This window comes from Primulina eburnea, chromosome 14, assembly GCF_022965805.1.
Source record: "Primulina eburnea isolate SZY01 chromosome 14, ASM2296580v1, whole genome shotgun sequence".
NCBI lineage: Eukaryota > Viridiplantae > Streptophyta > Magnoliopsida > Lamiales > Gesneriaceae > Primulina > Primulina eburnea.
Genome location: NC_133114.1, coordinates 18,640,307 through 18,652,407, shown reverse-complemented (window position 1 = coordinate 18,652,407; position 12,101 = coordinate 18,640,307). Strand labels below are relative to the sequence as shown.

The 12,101-nt window shown below is 44.4% G+C and overlaps 1 protein-coding gene across 1 annotated transcript; it reads left to right on the top strand.

Moving 5' to 3' along the window:
- On the top strand, window positions 1-630 carry LOC140811229 (uncharacterized). The gene has a single exon (XM_073169097.1). It carries the CDS (start codon window positions 1-3, stop codon window positions 628-630), a length of 630 nt encoding a protein of 209 aa, XP_073025198.1.
- Window positions 631-12,101: the final 11,471 nt, after the last annotated feature.

Sequence of the window (12,101 nt, the reverse complement as noted above, 5' to 3'; positions counted from 1 at the left end):
ATGGCGGAAGAGCTGTTGGAGTTGAGACAGAAAATGAAGGTCTTGGATGGGCAGCTGGAAGGCCAGGGCACCTCTCGGGCATTTTCCAAAGGATGCCCATATGCTGAGATAATTGTCTGGGAATCTCTTCCCGAGAATTTCAAATTTACCAAAGTAAAAGATTACGATGGCAATGCAGATCCCGAGGAGCACCTGGCCAGATTTGAAAATATGGTCATGTTACATTGTTACACTGATCGAATTAAGTGTAAGGTGTTCCTGATAACGTTGGTGGATTCGGCTCAAAGATGGTTCAAGGGGTTGGCTCCTCAAATTATTAGTTCTTTCAAAGACTCCCAGAAGGTGTTTTCGCACCATTTCAGCAGTAGCAAGAAATACAAGAAGAGTGCGTTTAGTCTTTTTGAAGTCAAACAGAGCCCGGAGGAAAGTCTAAGGGCTTACATCAGAAGATTTAATAGAGTGGCTCTGGATGTTCCTACTTGTGCCACTGAGACAAAAACGACTACATTCACCCAAGGCTTGAGGGAGGGTGAATTTTTCAAGTCATTGACCAAGAAAGTGCCCGAGGACTTCGAGGATTTATTATCCCGGACAAAAAAATATATCAATATGGAGGAAGCCCAGAAGTAGAAGATGGAGGTCGTAAGGAAGGAGAGAGGAGACCGGGTATCTAAGCCCGAGGAGAAAGGACAGCGGAGGGGTAATCCAGGGAACTTTTCTCATCATGTTCCTTTAAAGATTGCCCGTTATAGGGAGGTCCAGGAATGCAGTAGAGATCTGGCCTCGGATTATCAACTATCACGGCCTAAGAAGAGAGGATTTTGCACTCTCCACAAAGTATGTTATAACAACACTGAGGATTGCAAAACATTGAAGAGAGACTATGCCTTACCTTTCGCCCTGGGACCCAGTCAAGCCAACAAGAGACCGAGATTGCCACTTTGGACATCTCGGCAACCAGGGTCCATTGCCCGGGAAGGAGATGTAAGAAGTAATCTGAGGAGTGAGCCCGGGAGAAAGAGAGAGCCCGAGCCCGAGCCTGAGAGAAAGAAGAATTCACCCCCGGCTATGGGATTAATCAAAATGATTTTTGGAGGATCCATTGATGATGACTCTAACCGGGCAAGAAAATTCAGGAGTAGGAGGGATTGCATGGAAGTGGAAGGGGTGAGGGGGAATGATGCGGTGATTAGTTTTGATCTAGAGGATCTGAAGGGAGCAAATCTGCCCCACAATGATGCCCTAGTTATCCAAGCCCGGGTGGCCAACTATGATGTCACGAGGGTCTTTATTGACTCGGGTAGTTCTGTGAATGTAATTTTTAAATATGCCTTTGTGCAGATGGATTTGCAGGGTTATCATTTGGAAGCTGTGGAGACTGCACTCTTTGGCTTTGCTGGCCATGTAGTATACCCGGAAGGGGAGATTGTCTTGCCACTAACTTTGGGCTCCCAAGATCTCAAAAAGACAGTGATGACCTCTTTCACTGTGGTAAACTCCCCATCATATAACATCATTCTGGGGAGGCCGGCTATGAACGAGTTGATGGCCGTAGCGTCCACCTACCACCAAAAGATCAAATTTCCTGTGGGAGCCCGGGTAGCAGAAGCCCGAGGAGATTAGCCATCTTCTTGGAAATACTATGTGGAAGCAGTCCGGGCTGATCAGAGCAAAACCAAGAGGGAAGGAAAGAAAACAAGGGTTGATGAAGTGAGATGGGGAGTAATGGAGAAGGGAGAAGTACATTTTGTGGCTGAGGAAGAGCAGGAGGTGATAGAAGCCGGACCAGGCCAGCAAATCCGGGTGGCTCGGGACCTCAGTACATCCACCCGAGTTAGTTTGATTAACTGTTTAAAAACTAATATTCATGCTTTTGCCTGGTCCCAGCAGGAGTTGGCAGGAATTTCACCCCTGATATCTGAGCATCATTTAAACATTCTCTCAGTATCTCACCCGGTGAAGCAAAAGAAAAGACACTTTGGTCCGGAAAAGGACAAAGTTATTGATGAACAGGTAAGAGATCTGCTGAAGGCCGGCCACATTCGGAAAAATCAATTTCCAACATGGCTCTCGAATGTGGTGTTGGTGCCTAAGTTTACCGAGAAGTGGAGGATGTATGTGGACTTCCGTGATCTTAACAAAGCAAATCTCAAAGACCATTATCTCTTGCCCAGGATTGACCAACTGGTGGATTCCACATCGAGCTTCGAGTTTCTAAGTTTCATGGATGCTTACCAGGGGTATCATCAAATCCCCTTGGCCAAGAATGATCAAGATAAAGCCAGCTTCATCACCTCGGGAGGTACATTTTGTTATGTGTAATGCCTTTCAGGTTGAAGAATGCAGGGGTCACTTACCAGCGTCTCATGAACAAAGTCTTTGAGAAACAGTTGGGCCGGAATGTGGAGGTATATGTGGATGATATTTTTGGCAAGTCTAAGGATGTTGCGGACTTTAATGCTGATTTAGAATAAACTTTAGCCACTCTTATACATTACGGGATCAAGCTCAACCCTGCCAAATGTTTTTTTGGTGTGAAGAGTGGCAAGTTCTTGGGATTCATAATGACAGACCGGGGGATTGAGGTGAATCAGGAGAAATTCAAATCTGTGTTATGCATGTCATCCCCCCGATCTGTCAAAGAAGTGCAGAAGCTGACCGAGAGGATTGCTTCCCTTTCTCGATTTATTTCCCGGTCAGCACACAGGAGTTATCCTTTCTTTCAAGTCCTCGGGAAGGCCCAACAAGTCGGGTGGGATGAGAAGTGTGAACAGGCCTTCCTGGGCTTGAAGATTTAACTTGCAGAGCTTCCTGTATTGGTGAAGCCGGAGCCCGGGGAGAAACTATTTGTTTATCTATCTACTACAAAGTATGATGTCAGTTGAGTTCTGATAAAAGAAGAAGGCTCTGATCAAAAGCCTGTCTACTATGTCTGCCATGCTCTGAGAGGACCCGAGCTTCGATACAGTGAAGTAGAGAAGATTGTTTTAGCCTTGGTCGTGACAGCCCGGAAGCTGCGACCTTATTTTATGTCACAGCAAATCATTGTTCTCACCATTAGTCCTCTTGGGAGGATTATGACTCACTCAGAAGTGTCCGGGCGGATGATCAAGTGGACAGTGGAATTGGGCGAGTATGACATTGAATATAAGCCCCAGGTTGCCATCAAAGCACAAGCCTTATCAGATTTTTTATCCGAGATGGTTCAACCCGATGAAGAGGAAGTATGGAGAGTTTTTGGGGATGGGGCGTCTAGCCTTGCTGGGTGCGGAGTAGGAGTTGTGATAATACCCCACCGTTAGAAAAGATTAAATTGGCCCTGAGAATTGATTCCCGGGTAACCAATAATGAGGCCGAGTATGAAGCAGTCCTTGCTGGTATCCGAGCTGCCCAAGAGGTTGGAGCATCCCGGATTATTTTGTACTCTGATTCACAGCTAATCACTCAGCAGATAAAGGGCGTGTACGAAGCTAAGGATGACAAGATGCTCAAATATTTACAGCTTATCCAAGCCCAAGCAAAAATCTTTGTGGATTGGAGTATTTAACAAATACCCCGGGAAGAGAATGGAGAGGTAGATGCTCTGGAAAAAATGGCTGCTTCTTTGTCAGAAGTCAGCACCCGGGAAGTCTTGCATGCTTCGCGGTTGGTTCTTTTTGCCGAGGAAGAAATATTACCAGTGCCCGAGGAATCCTGGATGACACCACTAATCAAATTCATTATCAATAATAAATTACCCGAAGACAAAGCCCGAGCTCAAAATATTAAGGACAAGCTCCCAGGTTTGTTCTCGTAAATAATGTCTTGTACAGAAGATCATTCCAGGGACCTCTATTGAAATTCTTATCTAAGGGAGAAGTGGATTATGTCCTCCGGGAGATTCATGAAGGATGCTGTGCTGAGCATCTCTGAGGAATATCTTTGGCCCAGAAAGCAATGTTTGTCGGGTTCTGGTGGCCAACTCTTAACCAAGATTCTACTCGAGTGGTCCAAGCTTGTAAGGGCTGTCAACATCATTCCAATTTCCAATATTGCCCGGCCACTCTTATGAAGCTTATTTAGGCATCTAGCCCCTTTGATCAGTGGGGCATGGACATTGTGGGCCACTTCCCAATTTCCCGGGCTCAGAAGAAATTCTTGTTGGTAGCTGTTGATTATTTTCCAAATGGGTAGAAGCTGAGCCCTTGGCTAAAATCACTGAGCATGATGTTTTGAAATTTCTATCGAAGAACATAGTATTCCGGTTTGGAGTACCCAGAAGACTGATCTTAGATAATGGAAGACAATTTTAGGGTAAAGAGATTACATCCCGGTGCCGAGAAATGAAGATCACTTAGCCTTTCACCTCTGTTGATTATCTCAAGCTAATGGCCAAACAGAAGTTGTGAATAGAATAATTGTACAAGCACTGAAAACCAGGCTACAAGGCAAAGGAAAGGACTGAGTGGAAGAATTACCCAGTGTCCTCTGGGCGTACAGAACTACTCCCCAAGCACCAACTCAAGAAACTCCTTTCAACTTGGTATTCAGTTCTGAAGCAGTCCTCCCAATTGAAATAGGTCAAACCTCTTCCCGGTTAGAATCTTACCCAGATAGCAATGATCAAAGCTGGGCCATGGAATTGGACATGGTAGAAGAGAAAAGAGATCGAGCATTCATTCGAATGGAAGCATACCGAAGCCGCGTTATGAAATCATATAATAAGAAGGTCCGGATCCGAGATTTCCAAATAGGAGACTTAGTCATGAAAAAAGTCAATCCTGCCGGGGATATTGGAAAGCTAGAAGCTCGATGTGAAGGACCTTATAAAATCACCCGGAGGGTCAGCTCGGGTTCCTTTTATTTAGAAGATGTCCAAGGACGTTCTCTCAAAAGGCCCTGGAATGTATTTAATTTAAAGAAGTATTATGCTTAACAGATGTAATTATTTAATGAAAAGTATAATGAAATATTTGTTTTCTCAGAAGAAAATTATTATGAATGTTTCTTATATCTTAACCCGGGAGCAACAAAGCCCTGGTTACTTAAAAAGCCCAGGGCACTACATGTAACGCCCCAAATTCGATGACTGTCCTCACTGTATCAAGACGGGTCTTTCCAGCGTGCTTATGTCCTCACTCACACGCACCCTGATAAACTTCCCAGGAGGTCACACAAATTTGGCATTTTTCTTGGTTAGTGAAGTGAGTGGCACTGCTATGGATGAAAATCCCTTAATAAACTTACGGTAGTAACCAGCTAAACCCAAAAAGCTGCGGATTTCTGATGCCTTCTTTGGCTCAACTCATTCCTTGACAGCTGCCACTTTCGCTGGGTCCACCTCAATACCACTGCTAGATATTATATGCCCCAAAAATGCAACTTTCTGCAACCAAAACTTGCACTTACTAAACTTTGCAAACAACTTACGGCTCTGCAAGGTCTGTAAAACTGTCCTCAAGTGTTGGCTATGCTCCTCATGGCTCTTCGAGTATATGAGAATGTCGTCAATAAACACGATGACGAACTTATCCAGGTAGGGCTGAAATACTCGGTTCATGAGGTCCATGAAAATTTCTGGAGCATTCGTCAATCCAAATGGCATTACTAAGAATTCGTAATGCCCATATCTGGTTCTGAAGGCTGTTTTGTGGACATCTGAATCCTTCACTTTCAGCTGATGATACCCTGATCGAAGATCTATCTTAGAGAACACTGCGTCTCCCTGCAATTGATCAAACAAGTCTTCGATTCTAGGAAGTGGGTATTTGTTCTTGATTGTTACCTTGTTCAACTCACGGTAATCGATGCACAGTCTCATGCTTCCGTCTTTCTTTTTCACAAATAGTACTGGCGCGACCCATGGTGAGAAACTCGGGCGGATAAACTCCTTGTCTAAGAGCTCCTGAATCTGCTGCTTAAGTTCTAACATCTCTGCTGGAGCTAATCTGTACGGTGCCTTAGAGATTGGCACTACGCCTGGCATGAGATCGATTGTAAACTCTACCTCTCTATCTGGTGGAAGGCCTGCGACGTCGTCTGGAAAGACGTCTGGGAAATCTCGGACTACTGGCACCCCTGATATAGAAGGAGTGGGCACGTCCGGTGCTGAGATGACACTGGCCAAGAAAGCCTGACACCCCTTAGAAATTAGTCTCCTCGCTTGCATGCAAGAAATTACGCGTGGGAAACTCCTCCATCTGGCTGGCTCAAAAAGAAACTGCTCCATACCCACTGGTCTGACTAGCACTGATCTCTTCTGAAAGTCGATAAGAACTCTGTTCTTTGTCAGCCAGTCCATTCCAAATATGATGTCGAATTCTGGCATCGGCAATAGGATTAAATCTGCATATACTAGGTGGCCATGCAGTTCTAGATCGATATCTCTGACCACACTGGTAGCTAACAGCTCTTCCCCTGATGGGACTGTCACTGAAAAGTTCACGTCTAGGCCAATGGACTTGAGGTCCAAATGATTAGCAAACGTCTCCGATATGAAGGAGTGAGTGGCTCCTGAGTCTATCAGTGCAGTTGTGGATAAACTCTTAATAAAAATGTTTCCTGAGATGCGTTAGCACAACACAAAACTTATATCCCCAAAATTACTAACATACCTCAAGCATACTAGAACTCAATATCTCTAGGCACACAAAACACCACTAGCACGCTAATAATTCCAAGTAAAAACTCCACATACAAGGCAAAATAATACTGAGCTTAGGTATAAAAGTTTACCAGTCAGTAAAGTGCTGTCTGGGTCCGCCTCCTGCGCATGCATGGCGAATACCCTGCCCTGGGTTGGCTGCTTCCACTGTAGGCACTCTTTCAGCATGTTGTCGCTAGCTCCATGCTTGAAGCACTTGCCTGATCCATACAAGAACTGCCCGGGTGCTGACGGTTTCATTTAGGACACACTGGGTAAGCAACGGGCATTTGAGGCGCCCCCTGCTGCTGAATTGGACCCTTGCCCTTTGGTGGTCCATGATACGGCTTCTTCCCTGGCGGCCCCTGATACAGTTTCTTGAACTGGGGCCTCTGATGTTGCTGCTGCTGGTGTTGCGGCGCTTGATAGGGCCTCTCGCCCTGCCTGTCAGCCGCAATATCCCGCTGGTCTTGTTCCCCCGCCAACGCCCTAGATACGGCGACTGCATAAGAAGTAGGGCCAGCTACCCTCACATCACGGCGTAAGATCGGCCACAATCCATCCATGAAATGTCTCAGTTTATCTTGGGCATCATTAGCAATGAGGGGTACGAAGTAACATCCCCTCTCAAAATTTCTGACAAAATCTGCCACGCTGCTATCCCCCTGCCTCAGTGTCATAAACTCCCTGGTCAGGCGGGAGCGTACTTCCTCAGTGAAGTACTTGGCGAAGAATGCTTCCTTGAATCCAGTCCAAGACAAAGTCGGCAAATCAATTGCCACCGATGCACTATCCCACCAACATCTGGCTTCGCCTGCTAAAAGGAATATGGCACAACGGACTCGGTTTGCATCCTGTAGCTCCATGAAGTCATAGATCACTTCGATGGATTTAATCCATCCCTCTGCCACCATCGGGTCAGTAGATTTCGAAAACTCCTTAGGGTTCATCCTCTGAAACCTCTCATACACTGCCTCTGGTCTAGGCCTTGCCCCTGCATTCACTGCAGCCTGGTTCCCCGCAAACTGCGCGAAGAACTGCGTCATACCAGCAAGCATCTGAGCCTGCATGTCCGGAGGTGGGGGTGGAGGTGGAGGATTAGCCCTCTCCTCGTCTCGATGCTCCCTGTCCTCAATCCTAGCTTCCCGGTCAACTACACGTCTATAAGGCATACTGTTCCAATAAATTGCCCAGCACGTAAACCCATTATGCACGAATATGATACAAATGACGTACGATGCACGAAATTTGAACTTAATCACAAACATGCTGAAATCATGGCTTAATGTATATTACATAGCATAAAGTTTTGAAACTATAAAACTTACAGACTCGAGGTGTGACTTGAGAGCTTCTTGCGGCTGGCGGTAGGCGTAACCCTTTACAAGAACATCGCTCTGATACCAACTGTAACGTACCATACTTTTCATACTCAAAATTTGCGGAAAAATTAAAAATTTTCTTGAATGTAAAAATATTTTCAATGTCTGCCATAAAATATCTCAACCAAGTCCCCCATAAGACATGGTTGTTCAAAATAACTACAATAAAAATTTGCTCACAAAAGGTTTGCTCAAAGTATTCCCATCAAAATATGAAATCAGAGTAAGTAACTTTTGCATAAAACTTAAACATGGCGGTCCTCGGGTTTAGCCTCCCACTCAGTCCAAGCCTGCCCCTTGGTCACCACCTTCTGTCTCCTCATCAACATACTCACCTGCATCGATCAAGTCTAGTGAGTCTAAAAACTCAACACGTATAAACTGGAATAACGAGTACTACGTAATAAAATCGCATGCACTTTAAAATAGGACATACATAACTTGAAGTTTGAACTTGCATAATAAACTGGGACATACGTACGTACATAACTAGACGTGCCATCACATAAACTTTTCATAAACATACTGCATACTTAAACATACATAACTTCCTCATTTTGCGTAGAGGCTTGTTTCAAAGCAAGTGACCCATAACATAATAAATGCCTGATCAGACAAACCACAGTACTGGGCTGACAGGGACGTATCCACTGCCACATACATGAGATCCCCGTTCATAATTTAACGGGCGGGTTTGTCCCCGTTCATAATTTAACGCTTTCTAAGCACGATCTAACCCGTTCATAATTTAACGGGCGGATTGGTCCCCGTTCATAATTTAACGCTTTCCAATCCTAAACATAATTTGGTCACAAGACATTTAGCATACCTCAAAAACTTAAAATATTTTCTTGCACGTCACACATTTACTTGGCGTTGAGGGAATCGTTGGACTTCGATCGGGGTCGTCGCTGCACATACTATCATGAATTCACTTACTTAAATTGCATAACTTAGACGTAGATAATCATGCTTACTTACGAGTTCGTTCAATTCCTTAGGACGTTCTAGAATTCCTATGACTCGACCTTGTGAATCCTTGTACTAAACCCTGACATCGGACCTCAAACATGTTATCGTATTTTTCCCAAAATATGAAGGACACGGACCCCGTGCCTACATCTGTGTAGGGGTCCGTGTAGGCTCGGGTGAAAAGGTTCGAAAAGAAGGGTGGAAACGGACCACGTGTCAGGGTCCGTGTGGGGGTCCGTGTAGACTCTGGAAAAAGACACTATGGAGAAACAAAGGCACGGACCCCGTGTCAGGGTCCGTGTACCTACTGTGATCGTGAACTTACGAAAATTATGTACATGCTTTGCTCAACTTTCTAGACTCGGTTGCACGGACTATGAATCGACACCTCGAGACCCATCCTAGCATACTATAACATCAAATCGCTTCCGTACAACATCCCAAGCAACGATGTTCACCCTATGGTACATACAAGTCAAAAAACGTGGTAATTGACACCAACTCGATTCCTACGACTACTAAAGTGCTCGAGTACCTATAGACACTAAACGACGTATCAACTAACATCCCAACATCATACTAATCATACCTAGACGCAGCAATGATCATCCGTCGATCCCCAACGAAGCCTGCAACATAAAAACTTCAAGAACACAATTTTCGTAAAAGTTGCAGTTTGAGCAATCCCACGAAAAGCGTCATAACTCACTCAATTTTCATCCAAAAATTTCGAATTTTATATCAAATCGAAGGCATCAAAAAGTTCTACAATTTTCTAGTTGAAAGTTTCTCAAAATCTCGACCGAAAAATTCTCAGTTTTAGGAGGAACAGTAAAAACGTGATTTTTAGATCTAAAAGGGCTCCAAAAACGATTTAAACATGATTGCTCAAACTTCTACACAACATACACATGTTTTACGCATAAATAACAACGCACGCATAATATGACATGATCGATGCATCAAGAACAGAATATACGTGCCTTTTGATTATTTGAAATACCGTAACGACGACACCGAAGCGAGACGGAGTGAGAGTGGATCCGGAACGAACGTGGCGCTTAAAATTCTTGAAGAAAATGCACAAAAATTCGCTGGAAGATGGAGAGGCGAGGGGCGGCTACAAGGGTTCTTAAAAACCTGGTTTTCTCTCCTTTAAAATCTGAAAAATGAGATGTGTAGGGTGTGTTGTGTGTTTTAGTGTGTGTAAAAATGTGTAAATTTGTGTGAGTGTGTGTAACGGTTGTGTGTGTTTTTAATTAGGAGGACTTAGTGCTAAATTAACTAAATTAAATTCTAATTAAAAGTTAACACACACTAATTTGATCGAACTCTACAATTAAAATAATTACACACCAATTTTTTTAAAAGTTTAAACTCTTAAATCACTCAATACATAAATAAGGCTTTAAAATACTAAAACTCTATAGTTTATTTAAAATGCCCCATCCTAAATCTTAAAATAAAATACCACATTCTAAATTGCCAAAATCGTCACCGGTCTTTTCCTCGATCCCGCCTCGAATAATCGCCTCAAACATGAAGCTCGAAAAAACATTTTAACGTGCATCACATAAACATAAATAATTTAAAATAATGTATTCAATTAAAACATGCACGGCTTAAAACTCATTTTAAAATTAATTAAATGATTTACTAGTTAAATAAATGAATGGGTTATACGTGTACTGAATTTGGGCACTACACTACACCCTGGCTCAGGGCACCACACCTCGACCATTCCCAAGTCCCGGGACATGCTCTCCGGCCCAAGGCTCCGTACCTTGGTTCTTAAAAAACCCAGGGCACTACACCCTGGCTACCCAAGTCCCGGGACATGATTCCCGGCCCAAGGCTCCGTACCTTGGTTCTTAAAAAGCTCAGGGCAATATACCCTGGCTTGGGGCACCACACCTTGATCATTCCCAAGTCCCGGGAGAAGCTCCCTAGCCCAAGGCTTCGTACCTTGGTTCTTAAAAAGCCCAGGGCACTACAATCTGGCTCGGGGCACCACAACTCGACCATTCCCAAATCTCAGGACCAGCTCCCCGGCCCAAGGCTCCGTACCTTGGTTCTTAAAAAGCCCAAGGCACTACATCCTGGCTCGGGGCACCACACCTCGACCATTCCCAAGTCCTGGGACATGCTCCCCGGCCCAAGGCTCCATACCTTGGTTCTTAAAAGGCCCAGGGCACTACACCCTGGCTCGGGGCACCACACCTCGACCATTCTCCAAGTCGCGGGACGTGCTCCCCAGCCTAGGGTTAACACACCCTGGTTATTCTTGGAAGGATTTACACTTTGGGCATTTATTGTGAATACATGGTTCCTTATCTCAATTGTCTTTTAAGAAATCCCTGTCAGTTCTCAACATTTAGAAAATTTTCTGATTATTTGCATAAAATCAATTGTGTTACCTGAGTCTTTGAAGATTAACCAAGACACCATTAAAGAAAAAGGAATTTTTCATTGATAAAATCCGGGAGGCTGAAGATTACAAAAGAAAGAAAAAATTATGAAAAGTACAATCCTATTCTATGGGGTAGGATGTTCCTCGTTTTCCGCAAGAGTTTTCGCTGGAAGCCCTCCTTATTTTCTGGGATAAGACCCTCTTCCTCGAACTGCTCTTGGCACTTTTCGAATCCAACTTTGAAGTAGTTGTAGGACTTGTCTTCAACATTTGCTTGAAATTCTAAGGAGTGGAGGAAAATGGCCCACAATTCCTCTTGAGTAAGCTGTAGAATCCTTAGTTTTTCCTCAGCAGTAACAGCCCGGTGTTGCTGTACGCTGGTTCATCTTCAAGGAATTGAAATCTGGATTCCAAGAAGGAAACCTGTCGTTGTAAATTCTCCTCTCGGACTAAGCCCTCGTCCCGGCCAGTCTCGGCAGAGGCCGGCTGTTGGGTGGCCATTTCAAGGAAGGCCTTGAGACCAGTAGTCTATTTCTCGTGGGCCTGGTAACCTCGGCCAGCTCTTCTTGCATCTTTCCGAAGAGGTCTTGGCTGGCCCGGACTTGTTGGCCCTTTTTAGTAGCCACTGCAGCTACCTCCTCGAAAGCCGAGACTATCATCTGAGTAGCCTGTACAAAAGAAGTCAATATAAAAAAAGAAAAAAAAGACTTACAGA

Excerpts from the sequence above, each read along its gene's own strand:
- LOC140811229 (XM_073169097.1), top strand. The coding sequence starts at position 1 with ATGGCGGAAGAGCTGTTGGAGTTGAGACAGAAAATGAAGGTCTTGGAT.